Raw genomic sequence first — 17,688 nt, forward strand, 5'->3', positions numbered from 1 at the left:
CTGAACGACGCGAGATCTAAGCAAACCAACGATAGATTTTCATTATTCGGTTGCTTCAATCAAATTTATACGTTTGCTTTGAAGTGTGTTTCCAGTTTTCATTGCATACGTACACAATATATGCCATGAAAAATATGTCGCGACAGAAAGACAGTTGAAATTTATATTTCTAAGGATATCGTTCATCTTAAAATTTCCCAAGATCTATGCCCGGTGTGTGTATCGTTCTAATTGGACGTGCGCCAAAAAGCCGATCGAAGTGATAACCCGAAGCACTCCGACAGTTCTGGTTGGCGTATGCGCCAATAGTAAATCTCGTGTTTATGTCGGACATGCGGAATAGAGTCGGTGCGCGGTATCCCGTCTAACCAGGGATGGTACGCATCTCCGTTCGGTGATCTTTAATCGCGAGGAAAACTTAACCACGGCCGCGGGTCACGTTTCCTGTTTCGTTTCGATTAATTGTCAGAGTAGAAATTCATTTGTATGTCCTTGGACTGGAATCGAAAAATACGCCCTCGCGAGGAGGCGACATCGACAGGGAGACTAAGAGAAAAAAGAAGGGTATCGAAGAAGAACAGTAAGCCTACAAAAGGAACAAAATTACCAAACAAAAACTGAGAATTAGAACGGTGAAACGTGGTCCTGGAAAAAACAGTATCGTCGCGTCGGTGGTCGACCATAATTCCATCCGCTGTATTTAAATGCGTTGCCTCAATCCTCTCGGGTTATTTCGCGTAGGTTGGCTGCGCTCGAACTGCTCGGACCACTGTCAGCCCTGCCACTGACAGACAGGTATCACAGACGAGGAATTAGGAGAGCCAACATCTCATAAAAATTTCACACACACACACACACACACACACACACACACACACACAAACACCCACACACATATATATAAACACTCTTTGAAATACAGATTTTGTTAAATGTCCATGGACCTGCCACGCCATCTACGATTATGAACGGTCACGCGAGGAACTACATACGTTCTAACCGTTAAAATTGCAGGGAAACCTTTTGAATCACTGTGCACTATCGTTTTGTTAACTACGTTGTGTGATATTATTCTTTATGGAAATCGCGTTTACCGCGGTGTGATATACTGTATAGTAACTACTTGCAAACCATAATACTTCTATTTTTACTTCAATACTTCTGCTATAATTTAGTATTTTATCTAAGCCGGTAAGAAGGCTTCGAAGTGATCTATCGTGTGCCATGAAATTACATCGGATGTCAGTCTATTCTACAGAGTAACCTATAACCGGCAATATAAACCGAAAGAGGGTGATTCCACGTGAAAAGATAACTAAAAAAATGGGAAGTAACGTTTTCTAATGTAAGGTTTCATTTATTATGAGAATTCAAGCTTGAATTCTCTTGAAGATTGGTGAGCATAACTGGTCGTGTGTCTACCTATTATTCACTATTTCCACCTGTAGGAAATATCGATTATTCTTACAGAAATTTCTTTTCAATCGACTACAATATCTGCTATTAGTCTATATCAACTAAATAATACCATGTTACAGACAAAGTTTCTAGTTAGGAACATATACCAAATATATACACGTGCTGTATACATACTGCAAAAATACCGGTAATCATTTCAATCTCGATACTAGAGTGGTTCCGGTATGATTCAACCAACATAATACCGGAACCAAAATAGCACCTCCTTTAACCTCCTCAGACCCAATGCACATTGCAATGTACAATAATATTAACGTTTGTTCCGATGCTATTTTACATTTTATTTTCACTTAGACTTTTTATACATCATACTGTACACCATATTCATTCGTCAGCTGCTACCAGTGTTGAAAAGAAAAAAATTTTCCTCTCTCACTTTAATGCCCTAAATATAATAATTCTACAAAAAAATCTATTCTCAAAAGCAAACGAAGATCTGAAGAGGTTAAGTTTACTTACAATCTACCAACGTAAGTAGAAATGACCGGCAATAGATAGACACGTGACCCATATCGATTAAAAAGAATAAGGAAAAGAAAAAGAACAAAGTCTCACATTCAAGTGTAACGTTATTCCATATTCTCGATTTATTTTCCCACAAGTGAACGAATCATTTATATCTCTCGGTTGTGCAGTCGATTACAGTATAACACTCCGTATCCCTCGTCTCTGCGACAGGTATACAAGTATATGTATTTCGTGGTCGTCGCCATTGCCGGCTTGTGCACGGTGAACACAACACACACCGCCTGCGCGGTTCGCGAGAGGCCGATAGTTTAGCGGGCAGCAGCACCACTACGCGAGTCAGTCGACGGTCTGCCGGTGAGCAGTGCGGACGCGTCGTGGAAAAGGGAAAAGACAGTTCTGTCGTCGTCTCGTGCGGTCGTGATCGTGGTCGTGGTTCGTCGTAGTCGTCGCCCGCAAATATTTTGCTGGCAACGGCCGCGAATTCGCCCCACCGGTTCGTTCGTTTTTTTGGTGGTTCTCCTCGCACGCAAACACACACGGTAACGGCGCGACGGTGGACAGAGGAAAAGCAAACCTAACCTCCCCTCTCGCCCGAGGAGAACACACACGGGGTCACCCTATCTCTCTCTCCTACCTCCCTGCCGCGTCGCGACGAGCGAGCGAGACGAACGCCGTTACCCGCTCTCGCCTGTTCTAGCAGCGCCGCGGCGGTTCCCCTCTATTGATCGAATTCGACCTGCGAAGTTTCCCCTAGCCGTGTGCGGTTGTGGCGGCCGGCAGTGGCTCTCTTCGCGCTTTATTAACGTTCCTCCTCGGTTTAAGTGCGGTAAATAATCGCGATACCTCGGCATGGCTACTCCGACCGCTTGCACGCGGTTCAGTGACAACTACGACCTCAAGGAGGAGCTTGGCAAGTAAGTGGACAAATAAATAAATTAATATACGTTATCTCGACGAATGGAACCGGGATTAAGAGAGACCGTAAGATACCGGAGGTAGACAGAGAACGAGAGAGAAGAATCGGTTAATGTTACCCGCGTGTCGCGACTTTTCTTTCGGTGTTTCCACTTCGGCTACCGTGTATATACACACATGTACAAACTGTTCATCTCTCTCTCTCTCTCTCTCTCTCTCTCTCTCTCTCTCTCTCCCGTGTCTCACTTTTTCTTCTCCTATCTGCTGTTCTCCCGTGTTTTTATTACACGGACTCGTGTTTGTGTGTACGGAAAGCTCGTGCATCGAGACCACAATGTCGTGACCGATAGCTGCTCGTATTGTATATTTTCCTCGTGTGCGCGTTCGTCGTCGTGTCGTGTCGTGTTCGTTGTAGCGACGAGTTATAACCGTTTCGCGACAAAACGGATGTTCGATTTCCTAGCAGACGACGCCGTGTCGTCGGCCATGATTATTCCCTGCGTATACGGGGCCTCTGTTCCTACGACTCGTGCCCCACTCCCACAACGGCTTATCAGTCTCTTTTTATCCCTGTATCCTTTTGCTTGCCCGTGGATCCCTGTATAGTGGAACGAATATATTAATACAGTGACTGTGTCTCTTGAAATCTGTTCCGAATGGCTTGTTAACCGATATCTTCCGTTGAAAGAATTATAAACGGACGATTGTTTCTCGGATGGTGGAAGGTGGTCTGGCATGGCCGTGTCGTTTCGATTAGGCGATTTCGGTGTAGTGTCTTCTGTCTGTATCACCAAAGGTACTATCGTATTTATGAATTAGGTCCTAAAGGAGCATCGGTTTAGACAGTTTCCTGACCGGTTAGAGTATTCCACACTAAAGATCTATTTGACACCCCCTCGTTTCACGCAAGTCACCCTGCCTCGTTCGGCTAAGTGTACCGGTTAATCGGGTTCGGGGGAGGGGGGGGGGCAACTCGATATTATCCGTAACCCGCCCAGGGGTGGTTGAACCCATGCGTCAGAGCCTAAAGAACCACCACCAGACCACCATCCCTGACCTGCTGACATCTGACACTCGAGATCCACCCTGTTTCACACGTTTTCATCTAGGTTATCGTGTCTCGGTTCACCAAGGTGTGCTGGCCTGCTGTCTAGAGCTTATAAATTACGATCATAAGGGATCAGTCCAGGTCGAATCTTGACTCCCTGCCATTGTCATTAGAGGTCTATCCTTGGTTTCACGTAAGACATATTTTATTCCATACGGCTATCTGTACTAGTTTGTTAACCAAAGAGGACTGTCTTACAGTTGGTTCAATGGTGCCTTCTATGTTAGAGCTCCCAAGGACTCCATTCTTGACTAGCTGACATCTGACACTGGGCGATCTAACCCCTATTTTGACATCTTCGTTTCATGGCTTGGCCACTATACATATTTCGTCTGGTACGTATTTACGTACGTGTGTGTTTGTGTGTATACGTGACTCGCTACGTTCACGCGGGGAGACACCCCGTTGCATTTCGTCTATATTTAAGCGGCACGGCCTGTCTGCTCGTGGCTCAGCCTCTATATATAAAGCGTCAGGGCCCGAGGCTCTCCGGATAGCCCCGCGTCGCGGCGCCGCGAGTTCTACGGACCGTCGAAAAACGAGGAGGCATCCGCATCGTATCGCGGAGGGATCTGTCACCGAATCAATACGATGTCGTCGCGCCGCTTTTTACCTTCGTCCCCCATCCTGCCACCCTCTTTCTCGTGCGCTCCTTCTTTGCCTTCCCTTTTGGCCCTCTGCTTTGACGTAGACGTAGTCCCCCGTTCTTTTTGCAGAACTCCTCTCGATCTGTGGTTTTTTTCATTTAATTCTGTCCCATTCTTAAGAATTCCTCTGGCCTCTGGCCCTCGACATTTCGCCGTTCGACGGCAGGTGGTTGCAGCCTCGCCGCGCACAACGGTGTCCCTAAAAGTCACTAGATCTCACCACCGATTTGGTTCTTTTGCCTGCGATCAGTTTTCTGGAACGATGTTGGTCTTTTTCCCGATTGGTAACGACTCGTGAGACAATTGATCGAATTGCAGAAGAGTGTTTCATTGATTCGATGGACAGTATTCGTGGCAGTGTGTAGTTTTGTTATAGGACGGTGGTGGGATTTTAAAAGTGCCCTATTGTCCCTAGGTGATTACGGTTTTTCTTGTGATTTTTTGGGGTGATTATCTCTAACGACTATTTGAACAACTTTGAAGTCCTAGTATTTCGAAACTTTAGAACCCAGGATGGTTGCTGTCATTGCAAATGACATTAGGGGTAGTTAGATGCACCGGAGTGTCTAACTTCTCGGAACTTATCGGAAGACGTACATAGGTGCGTCTTCTTCTACTATTTCGATATTATATGTATACCCTTTAGATCGATCTTAACCATGCGAATCATCTGAAACTCGAACAAGTGTCGAATCCCTTCGGGCACAGTATTCGTCCGAAGGTCACTTAACTCGATTCGTCCCTAAACTGCAAGACGTCTCTTTGGGGGTTATGGATTATCGTTGTTGCGACGAATCGAATTTGTCTGTTGTCAGATGCTGGATCATGTTTTTATGCGAATACATTCCTATATTCGTGGTTCTGTAGGTGATCCAAGGGAGGGCATGGATGACGGTTTCGTGTCGTCATCCGGTTGACCACGAGTGACCTCGACTCCGAACCGAGGAATTTCTTGGGTCCGTGATATCCTGCGAAAGACGGGAGAATTTCTGACCACACCCCGCCCCTGTCTTTTTGGGGCGAGTTTCTGCCCCCACGGTCGATAAACACCCGTAGCGTAGAGCACGCGTAGAACACGCGTGGTACCACAGACCAGTGTCACCTGGCCGTGTTCCGGTGCCCTCGTTGTTCCGTTGCCTTTCTCGCGTTGGACACCATGACTCACAGACATGGTAACTTTCTTCACCAAGTCGGAAAATTATCATTGTTGATTATGCAGTACCGGAGATTGGTAAATTAACTTTAGATTACGAAAGTGTCATAAACATTACGACCTTAAAATATAATATTCTTCGATAGCTATACAGAGTATCTTTTATTAACACACAAATACACTATGTATATACAGTATAGAAGTCTGTGGTTGACTCGCAATAAGGATCATACGAAGGCAGGCGTCGAACGTCTGCCTGTTTCGGTACGGAGCTCGAACCGATTCGAGGTACGAGTCACGGATTCGCAATTAGGGCCAGCTGATTTAGAATATTGTCCGTGCTTCTAAACGCGATCTAGTGATTCTCGTTTGTTTCCAGGAACACGGTTTGAATCGCGAACAATTCACCCGGTCGAATCGAACATCAGAACGATGTCTCGTAAAATCGTTTGTCCAGCTACTACCGATATTATGCGGTTAAACAAATCGCGCGAAGAACTAATTATCCAATGAATATTAACCTCCAATTACCAAATTTTTCGATTTCTAGGAGGATTTGTCCACTTGCAACCGATTCACCATTGAGTAGTCCATGTTGGTGTCTTGTCTATTTCAATTTTATACATTATAACGTGTACCTAACTTTTAAATTTCTTTATCCGAAATTGTAGTATTAGCTAGTGTATTGTTACGATAGTTTGCAACTCTGCTACCGATCAAAGCGTAAATTGGAGGAAAAATTCGGAGTAGAAAAGTACCTGGCCACATTCCTTCGAGGGGGCCAATAGACGCCAGCGTGTGTACGATGTTATTTTCGTTAATTATTCGGATATCCGAATAATTTGAGGCGTGTGTTGGCAAACGTCTGTCTCTCTGTGTGTGTGTGTGTGTGTGTGTGTGTGTGTGTATTGGCGAGCGTGTCCCTTGCCCCGGCATAATCAAAACATTTTCCTCGCCTGCGTGTGTTGAATAATTCAACAACGGGAAGCTGGCATCTCTCGGGCTCTCTGGGGCTTAGGAGATGGCCGAACCGATGGACCGTTTGTTCGATATTGATTTCGCGAGAATACGACGGAGAAAACCGTTCCCGTCAACTTTCTTCCGCGTTGTCGATCATCGCTCGATACCGATCGGAGTGTAAACAACGATCGATTCGGGTGGAAAGTTTTTTTTTTCTGCGTTGTTGGTTTTCCTTAGGCGGACAGAGGATACGATTCTCAACGAAGTTGCTCGGTCTTATACATGTATATGTATAAATAAGGATGGATTTATTGGAGAAAATTGTTATGTTTACATTTTATAAATCCCATTCAAATTAAAACTTTTATTTTCATTTCAAGGACCTTCGTTTCTCTATTCTCCTTGGGAACTTATGTATAATATATCAGAACGTTTCTTTAAAAGAGTTCCGGGGTCTATGTTTTAAGTAGAACTTATTAGAAAGTTCTATAACTTTTGTGATCCCTGTTTTAAAATTATCGACTGTCTACACCTAATACATATTTCACATATATTATTAGGAATTTGTATACTATCATGTTACGAAACCTCGTTAAAATCGAAGTCGGACAGTTAGGGTCCTTGTAGGTGACACTATTGTTTGCAGAAAGAGTTTCAGAAATAAGTATCGTGCCGTATAAGGTATCAGTCCAGGATGAATCGGACAACCAACCCGACAGAGGGTCGGAGAACATCCCCCACCCTCCGTTGCCCCTTTTTCTACCCCCGGAACGCTGTATTTCCGCGAACCATCCGCGTTTCTGCGCCTTTCAATCCGAATCGCTCTTGGAGAATTCATCAATCATCCGCCACTGCACGTGTTCGTTCCCCTCTCCCGTTTAAATAACCACGAACGGGGGTGTGGGTGGTGGCGCGAAAGAATGAACGGGGGCGAAACACATTTATTCGGGGGCGACGACGATGGAAACCAGGGGTAGGTGGGGGAGGTGGGGGGGCAGACAATCGGGTCATCCCTTCGAGTAGCGAGAAATTTCCGTGATGGCACGGATACATTGCGGTATCGACGAGGGGATGGGGGTAAACTCGACTCTTATTTTCCTTTTTGTTTTTCTTTTTAACAATTCACAAATACTAGGATTCCTTTATCAGGGGCCTCGGTATTCTTCGTATTTATGGTGTGAAAATCGCGTAACAGGAGGAACTTTCGGTTTTTTACTTCTTAATTCGCTCACTGCATACTTATTGGTGTGGTGTATAAATCGTCAATTCTGTTCGTTTTACGGGTTTCATGGCAAAGAAGACCAGTTCGTATGAAGAATCGCCGTATTTTGTTGCTAAAGCAAATCCAACGTGGTCGAGCAAATTTTTACGAACAGTGTATAAATGATTCATTTGTCGATTGCCAAGCGGTGATAGGTAACTGATAGATAGAAATTACATTTATTCAGTATTGAAATTATGCTAAGAATATTCCAGTGATCGGTGAAGTGGCCGATCTATGTATAATATATCCGACTCGATCGACGGATCGCCTTGGTACCGGTGCTTACGGCCAAACCGTTTCGTATGTTGGTTTTGGCAACGGCCTACGCTGACATTAAGACCGAGGGTAAATATTGCCTCTATCGAAAACCCACGAGGGAAATGCCAATTCCCCCGGTATACGAACTAATAGCGCGTTCCCCGAATCCATAGCTTTCCGTTTCGCCATGGCCATCTTTCGATCCACGTTCATCTTGATCGTTTCTCGATTCGTCATGAGAATCCATCAAGTAGAATCTTCAAAAGATCACCTTCTATTTGGATAGAATATCTAATACATAATATACCTTAAAGTACATACTGCTCTAATCATGATTTATTACTGATTTGGTATCGTTAGGTTACGGATGACACGGAAATTTTTCAATTCATACGCAATCGATATGTCACCCTACCTCCTATTGAGGTTAACCTCCTCATGGGCGAATTTATTAGGACCAAAAGAAAACAATGTTTTTAATTATTTTTTGCAGCTGTACTTATTTAACATAATGATAATTGTTTTTATATTTCAACCTCATGGCTATGAAATTGGACTTGGTTTAGAAGCTTCTGACCACATACATGTCTTAACCATTCATACCTGATTTTCACTTAAAACACACTTGAAACACCTTTTAATATAGAAGCTTGTAGTACTCATCGAGAGGAATAAAGAATATATGATCGACATATGGGTCCATAAAATATCAATCCTTTCGAAGAGAAATAGAAAAGTTTGTTTTCACATTATTTGTCACAGATGTTCCATATGCGTCCTCCGTCCGTTTCAATACAAGACTCACATCTGCGGATCGTAGATCGACGATACATTTTCAAAAGGTTCCTTCCGTGCCTCGTATTGTCTCTTGTCGTGCAGCCTTGAATTAATGTACTTCTAAAAGCAATTTTTCTCTTCACATTCGATGTACATATGTATATCGCGAAGATACTCACGTACGATATCGAACGCTCGTAAACAGAGAAGTGAATTTCACACCGTAACGATTGATCGAGTGGACCTACACCGTCGTTCATAATTATTTTTTTCATGTGCTAAACTAATTCTATCCGATGATAAAATATATTTTGCCAGTCTCTTTTAAATAATTACGTCGTGTGCGATAAATGCGCCCTGCTCGAGTCTCATTCGGGATAAAGAGTTAACGTACAGATCCTTGCGCGCAGTTATCGATAAAGATATTACTGAAACCGATATCGCTATCATTATTATTGAGACCATAGTAAACGCATGATTCGCAGCTCCAATTAAAAAAGCGATCCGTTTTGTTGTGACCGTGGAGTGAAACGCGGCTTTTTCCGCGACAATGCGAACCTGTTGAACTGCAAATTGTTGGATTTACAAGGATTATTGTCACCCGCGGTCCCGGCGTTAACGGTCTTTAAAACTGGGGGATTATTTACATTCTTACTGCTCGTGTGCCTCGCGTTGTTCTTTTAGAAGAACTCCTTCCCCCATTTCCGAATCCACCATCGGTCGACTCTCCCCAAACGGTTTTGCACTCGTATAGTTTTAGAAAAAAATGTTAATGTTCAGTGCCGAATATTTCTTGGTAATACTCATCGAGGATTTGCCGTTGATGTTTGTCGGGTGTGATTGTCGATTAAAAGAATTATTTGTTATTCGAATCTGGGTGACACGACAGTTACGGGTTGTGGTTATGTCATTCCATCTCGGGCGAAATGTTGCAAGTGCAACGACAAAGGGACGGTGTACAAACGATAATTTCGTAACACGATACCCCTGCATCGTAAATGCAATCTCGATTAAAAGCGTGATTACGTAACGCGCGTTTGAAACTTTCGATATTGCGCAATTGGAAATCGACGCAGCGTAAAGAAGCGACGTCGACGGTCGCCCGATAGTCTGTCGTTAATTACGCGATGACAGAATGGGCGGGGTCCCATGCAATGAGAGAGAGAGAACCCCCTAACGAAATTTTACGAGGCGTGAACGTTGAAGTTCAACGAGGTAAAAATTATACGCGAGCGGCGGCGGCGTCCTCTTCGAGATTCCAACCGTCATCCGACGCTTATAAATACGTTCGTGTTCGCGGTCGTGTGACACGGAATAATTGGGTACGATCAAAAATCCTGCCAGAACTTTCCACCGATAATCTGCAGATTGTATAGCCTGTAATCTACCTGATGATGACCTAACGATGTGTTTTATTCAGAATTTTGCGATAACCTGTATATGTATTATCTACCGGTGATCCATTAAAGACGTAGTGATTTATTACGGATCTACCGATAACCTGGAAATTAGCTACCGATGATCTATTAATGATCTACCGATCTGATTTATCAAGAATCATACTAGTAGCCTACAAATTATCTGCCAATGATCTACCGATTACCTACAGATCATGTACCGATCATCTATCGACGATTACTCGCATGATCTACCGTTTACCGACGATCATTCCAATCATGAATTGTGTCCACCGTATTCCCTATGGTCACACCGTTCGCTATAGTAGCACCTTTCACTATAGTCGCACAATTTCCTATAGTTACAACTAACCCAGACCCCCATTCGACGCGCCGCCTATACAGAGGCATTTTCCTCGATTTTTCCGGGACGTGTCGCCGCGGTGGGCGTCATTAGTCGGACACTTTCAGCGTGGCGTTATGAATTTCCCTTTTTCTTTATTCCGTGCATTACCACGCTTCGTTGTCTCTCTCCCACTCTCCCTTCCTCGTTCTTTTTACCGAGTAGCGGTGAAATTACGTCGTAAAGCAGAGGGAAGCCGGGGGCGAGGGGCAACGGCTGGTAAAAATGTCGTCTTTAAAGACCGTAAAAACTAAGGACGTCTCGTAATTCCTGCGGCCACCCCCTACCCCTCCACTTCGCTTCTTCTCTAAGGGGAACGTCGTCGCCGCCGCTCGCGAAGAAACCGGATAATCTTGACTTTCCACGGGGCTAAAAATCGCGGGAATTCCTAAGAAATTGCGCCCCGTTGATGACTGACCCCGCATACACGGTAGAAGGTCTCACGCTTATCGTTGAAATATCTTTTTTTAATTTCCGTTTCCCGCCAAATCCATCTTCCGTCGACAACGACGCCCTCCCCATAAATAAGCAACTAAATTAGTATTCATGGATCGACGCGAGCCCGATCTAGCTTCTCGCCTGGTTCTTTATCGTCGAACGAATGCGTGGATTCAGGGACTGGGGCGAGGTAGGCGGATAAATCGATCTCTTTCTCGAGTATAGAAGCTATCGAGCCAGAGTTTACGGTGTTTTTATTACCAGCAGCACCGTATCCTCCGAACTTCCGAGATAAAGCGCGCGCGAGAGCACCGGAGTAGACGCTCCCTACTTCGATCCTCCTCCTCTCCGAACCGGAAGAGCTGTTCGTTGGTTCGTTCCCTCCCTCTTTACGGGCTCGCGGGAATCCCTCGCGACGAATTTACAACCTCCTCCCTCGTGAAGCCCTGCTGCGTTTTAAAGCCAACGCGAAAATCATTGTTTCGAGGAAACGAGAAATTGTACGATTATCGTCGGATCGTCCGTGGAGCGGTTAAACCAACGGTCGGCCATTTTGACGCGTACGAGCCCTGTGCGTGCATCCTCTAGCTCCGTGTGAAACGGCGAACCTCCGTTTAACGAGCACTGCAAGGTGAATTTTTATGGAATTTTCTAGCACTTTGAATCTTTGTTTTTTTTCTTTTCATACTGTGGTGGATCGAACTTTGTTATTACCTTTGGCTTCAATACGAGACGCGATGGCAGTTTCGTTTCGCGGACGCGCATGTCGGTGCACGGTGGTAGCTCTATGCATACCTCCGATTAAGAGTTAATGGCGCACGAAAACGTAGATATCTCGGTCGACTCGCCGCCCGGCGACCTTTAACTCTTCCGTGCTGACTCGGGATTCGAAACGGGAATATGGGATCCCCTGTACTCTAGGTGTCCTCTTCCTCTTCCCCCAATCGCAGTAGCTTAAACAAACAGGCTGAAAGTCAAGGTTCTTACATTGTAACAAAATGTTACATTCCAATGTTTAGTATTTTAAAAATAATAATTTTATTCTACGGAATTTCTGTACACGAAATCTTACAAGTTTCTTTTAAAATCCACGAGTCAATGTTTGCGGTGTTCAAAGTATGAGTAAAAGTATCGATACCATTACGGTATCGGTTTATCCCCAAGTGTTATCTGCGACACAAATCTGATCGAGGGGCATAGTGGAGCGGCGGAGGGGATGGGGGGGGGGGAGGTAAGTATACGCCGTGGCGCATAATAATTAGGAGGTATCAACGAGCGCGTTAATTAATCGTGCGAACGGGGCGGCGCACCGGTCAACGACCGGGGAGAACGAGGGTGGGGGGTGGCAAGCGGAATCTCGTTAAATGCTCGGACCGGCCGATTTCCATCGAATCCTCCACATCTCCATCCCGTTCGTCGATTCTCCCACAGGGATATTACGAACGAATTCGACTCTTGGTCAAGATCGAATTTTCCAAGGGGTGCGCAACAACCCTAATATTCGACCACTCGAAGGGCGAATCGCCGTCTCCCAGACCGGTCGATATGTCTGTGTTGTCTGGCCACGTTTGTCGACACGATGATAAGATTTCGTCCACGATTTCCACGGATTTTTCCGGCCCCACTTTCCGAGCTTTCCTTTTGTCTCGTGGCAATCGGGTTCGATGTGTTTCGAGATAGGTACATATGCGAAATCGTTTTTTCGCGTAAATGCAACGATCTCTTTTTTTCGATATTTGTTTCAGGGAAGATTATAGGGGATGGTTGGGAGGGCGAGAGTACGGCGTGGTATGTATAGTACCACTATTTGGTCACTGTACGATCACTTCTGGGGTCAGCACCTCCTACCAGGTTAGCTTAGGGCTACCTACGATCTTTGGATGCTCCTGAAGGGTACGATTAATCGATCACTACCAGGATCACCCACCAGAGTCATCTAGGGCTATCGGTCGGTTCGTTTGAATATCCTCGAAGGGCCACCATTAGGACAAACAACCGAAGAAATCCATACCAAAATTACACGGTAATCTCGAGTTCTAACCGCGAGATGAACTTGTGTAAGGACGCGGCGTCTCAGCTTCGAACAGTCGTCGTCGTCGTCGTCGTCGTCGTCGTCGTCGTCGTCGTCGTCGTCGTGCTCTCAAAATACAGCGAGATGATATTCGATCTGTAGGAGCGCGCACGCAGAATCGCGAACGGGGGTTTAAGGATCGCGTCCGATTTCACTGTCCACCACGTTTTCACGATCGTCCCCGGACAAATTCGGCGCGCACGTGCGCTCGCGTGCGTGCGCTTTCTCACGTTTTAACCGTCAACTGCACGGGTGTGCGTTGCATGCGGTAACACACACCTATTTACCAGCGATTCTGTTCTCCTTCTCTCTTGTCTTCGTTGCCTCTTTCGCCCTTCTCGCGGCAAGCACCTAATAATAGCAAGCGGCACAGGACGAAAATAGGCCTCTGCAGAACTATGCAACACGCGGTTCAGGAATTTCATCGTCTGCTGACCTCGCACGGCCGTTTCCCTCGTCCTAATGGGAGACAGTGCGGTTCGCGCGGGAAAATTTCGACGCTGCACAGCGGTCCTTTTTCCCGAAAAGTTGGCCAAAATAAATGTTTTCGAGTACATATGTATGTAGCAGCTTGTTGCTAATACGATACAATTAATGTGTACATATCGGTGTGACAAATGTCGCTGGAAATAGTAAAATATACTGATCGTTTAGCGAGATACAGGCAATTTACAGAAATTTTCCTCATATTTGCTCCCTTTCAAGATATCCGCAATTAAAGTGCCGATTGGTACCTATCTACGTTCTCCCTAAACGGACACTTTTAGGTCCGAAATTTCCAGGTGTAGTTCTGCATGCAATCTCTGAATCTTAAGAAGTGAAGTTGAAAATAACAGAATATAAATTAACCAGAACACCCCTTAATATCTCCTCAGCGCCCACTTCAGGAACCTATGGACTAGACCGATTTTAGACGTGTTCGAAAAAATCGTTTCATTCATCGGTGCGTTTACCTTACATATGTATATGTATATGTATATGTATATGTATATGTATATGTATATGTATATGTATGCGTATAGGTATTTACTTCTCGTCGAATCTTTCTTGGTGAACTGTCCACAATTGTCCAGAGTAAGTACGTAAACTCATACTCGAGGCGATTATCACGAGCGGCACCGAAGAGTGTGGCGGCGATCTTCTTTGGTCGGGGGTCGGCCTCGTGAACTCCACGAGCGTCTTCCCTCCCTCGGTAAATCCCGAGGCCTTAAAAGTTCCCTGGTCTTTCTCCCCCCACGGCTTGCTTGCCAGTTTCTCGCTTCGAGGAAGGCGTCCTGTGGAAGTCTTCTAATCCTAACCTCGGCTGCGTGTGTGTGGCCAACGGGGTTGGGGGGTTGAGGTTTTGAAGTTTAATCGATACCCTACCATCGTCCAGCGATTTCTCGAGGGGGCCAGGAATTAAAATTGCATCCTACATAGGTCCTGGCAGGGCGTGTCGATCCCATGAATAATTGACAAATAGAAGAAATCAGGTTATCGGACGTGAAAGTATATCGTCTGTTAAATTTCGTCGATCTCTTTTAATAGTGTATCCCAGTCTGACTGACCCCTTCGAGGTCTATCAATCCGTCTACGACGATTGACCGTAATACAAATTGTGAGAATAATGTTTCGAGAATCGTTAGCTACACATCCATATTTATCTGAAATTTTTATAATTGTTGGTATCGATTTCTTAAATAAATTATTCTCGAAACTATATGTATATTGTCATACCTTGTATGAGATTTAGAATTTATATATATTTTTCTCGATTAACTGACATTTATGTAGAGAAGAAGTTGCTGCCTGAAGATTCGACCGTCTTCTGGGTGATGATTATTCGAATGTTGTGAAGCTGTGAATTTGATGCTGATGGAAAATGTGAATGGGAATGTTATCAAAACGTGGATTTGGAAATTCGTAGATATTTCGAAGTGCGTAATGGAAGTCACTAATACAATCACAAAGTGAAAGTGTTTAAAGTTTTCTGCTACCCAAGAATTCGAATATAAATTTGGAAATAAATAGAATCTTATAAAGGTGTGGATATCTAAATTCGAAAATCTTCCAGAATGAACGGTAGAAGTCACTGATCGACGGTAAAGTAGAATTGTTTGAACTTTCGAGATCTATGCATCCTTTGCGTTCATTAATGGTTCCCAATAGCTGTTTATTGGGTCAGGTTGCTTCCAGTTCGCCATGATGGTGCAGTCTCGACGTCCTCGAGCGACTAACGCAATAATATCGAGAGAAAGAGAGAGAGAGAGAGAGAGAGAGAGAGAGAGAGAGAGAGAGAGAGAGAGAGAGAGAAGAGAGAGAGAGAGAGAGAGAGAGCAAGTGGGCGTCGAAAGCACCGATAACAACGCACAGCCCGTGCACACATGGAGATATTTCGACTTTCATTAACGGAAGATTATGAAAGCTCGCGTAATTATCAATAACGCGAGATCAGAGGCGACACGGGAACGGGAATTGGCCCGGGAATTAATTAAAATTTCAGTCTCCGATCGTGCCCAATTAGGCGCTGGCAATTAGTCCAACGTTTCCTCTCTTATTTTATCATCTATTACATTTTATCCTTTATATACAAACTGACACGAAACTGTCGGTACAATTTCGCGCAGGGTGATCACGGAAAAACCTTTACGAAAAAGCTTATTGGAAAGTGTAAAAAAGGATGAATTTTGAAAATTCATCTATATTTGTTCTAATAATCTTCTATTACCTTGCATTAAATTATCATAAAAATTGAGCAATACTACACTATCGATAACGTATGTAAAAATTAATATAAGTAGAACCGACTATCGATGGTCAGACACAGGCGTTGAAGGGTTAACTAGGGATGTTACCGAAATAGTTAGATGAGTTATGAAAAAATAATGATTAGAAATAATAGAAACTTACATTTCAGTTCTTCGAATAATGGAGTCCTAGAATATTCACTATGCTTTTCGAAATTAATTCAACAATCTTAGTGAACTTGTTTTGTAACCGTGTCCGGGAACACTTGTTTCGGATCGTTCTGTTACCTCTGTTCGCGATCTACATCCCGTAGAATCGCTTTTCAGATCGTTGATTTCGTCTCTCGTCACGATGGATACGACGATCGAGAAAAGTTGTGGTCGAAGAATCGTCGTGTCTATTCACCGTCGTCTCCTCCGGTGGCTTCTCCACCTCACGGATATTATTTTTGGGCCGTTCGGATCGAAGGCAGACTTATTTTCAGCCGCGGCGCGGCGCGGACGCGCGTTTATATCGAACCCAGTTTCTTTTACCATAATTCTCCGATCGGCTGTTCGCGCCTCCGCTGGAGCCACGAGAATTTCCTGCGCCGCTTCTATATTAGGGTCCCGTCCGGGTTGGCTCCCTTCGAATCGTCGATCCATTTGAATGTTCAATGTCGCGACTAACGTAACGATTAACGTAACATTAACCCTTTGTACTCGGAATTTCGAATTTTCCACACATTTTGTCCGTTCATAGGGGACAGTCGAGTGCTGTTAAGTTAAGGGTTAACAATTAATTTTTTAACAGTGTTCCCGAACAATTCACGAGTCTGAAACGTATAATACTGCAAGTATTTCGTTTCTAATGACCTTCCGAACAATTTCTCGCAAGACCATAGCTGATTAAGGATATTTTTTTAAAGAAGTCTAATTCGATTGGACTAATTGTTAGTGCGGTAAATACCGAGTATCGGGGTTTGTTTACATCCGAATCACGGACATTTGGCGCGAACCAACACGGTTTGACTAATTCGACCGCGGACAGATCGAGCGAGAAATGGCGGAGGAGAGTCTAGGTGGGCCACGATCGCACCGAAAATAATTCCCGATGGATAGGATTTTCTATGTTCCTGGGTGTTGGTCGGCCCGCGCGCGCGAATACACGCTTGTGTTTGTGCCGGCTATAAATAATCGGACGGCGCCAGAATTTCGCTACACATCGCCCCGGAGAAATGTTACAGTCATAAGGCGCGCAGGAATAATCGGAGTCGTGTGTCGCGGGGAATCTGTGTTCCGTTTCGCTGAAAGATTGAGTGGAAATCACAATTTTTATAACATGGTACGGCTATTATCACGCGTAAGTAAAATATTTCGGATTTTCTTGATACTCGGATATGTCGTAGTCTTTAGCGATATATACGAAGTGCATTTCGCACTCCGAAGATGATTCTGTATACCTACTTATCGGTAAGACTAATAACGGTAAATGATTTCTGCATTTAAAAGTCCCCGAACTTTTAAATCAGACTTTCTGTTTTCGTGGAAGCTTCCATCTGAAGTTTCTTTTGGCGAACAGAGAGAATTAAGGCGAAGTGACAGAACTTTCTTGAACTTACCGGATCTCTATTTACGAACGTTG

General features: G+C 44.5%; 1 protein-coding gene across 8 annotated transcripts in view; it reads left to right on the forward strand.

Moving 5' to 3' along the window:
* The first annotated feature begins 2,299 nt into the window (after positions 1–2,299).
* LOC107187282 (calcium/calmodulin-dependent protein kinase type II alpha chain) overlaps positions 2,300–17,688 on the forward strand; it is a 100,263-nt gene continuing 84,874 nt past the window's right edge. For all 8 annotated transcript variants that reach the window (XM_015575318.1, XM_015575319.1, XM_015575326.1 and 5 more), the window contains exon 1: positions 2,300–2,861. In XM_015575318.1, coding sequence (XP_015430804.1) covers positions 2,797–2,861 — 65 coding nt within the window. In that variant the 5' untranslated portion in view covers positions 2,300–2,796. The remainder of the gene's footprint in view (positions 2,862–17,688) is intronic.

Source organism: Dufourea novaeangliae, unplaced genomic scaffold (assembly GCF_001272555.1).
Source record: "Dufourea novaeangliae isolate 0120121106 unplaced genomic scaffold, ASM127255v1 scaffold99, whole genome shotgun sequence".
In the NCBI taxonomy this organism is placed as follows: domain Eukaryota; kingdom Metazoa; phylum Arthropoda; class Insecta; order Hymenoptera; family Halictidae; genus Dufourea; species Dufourea novaeangliae.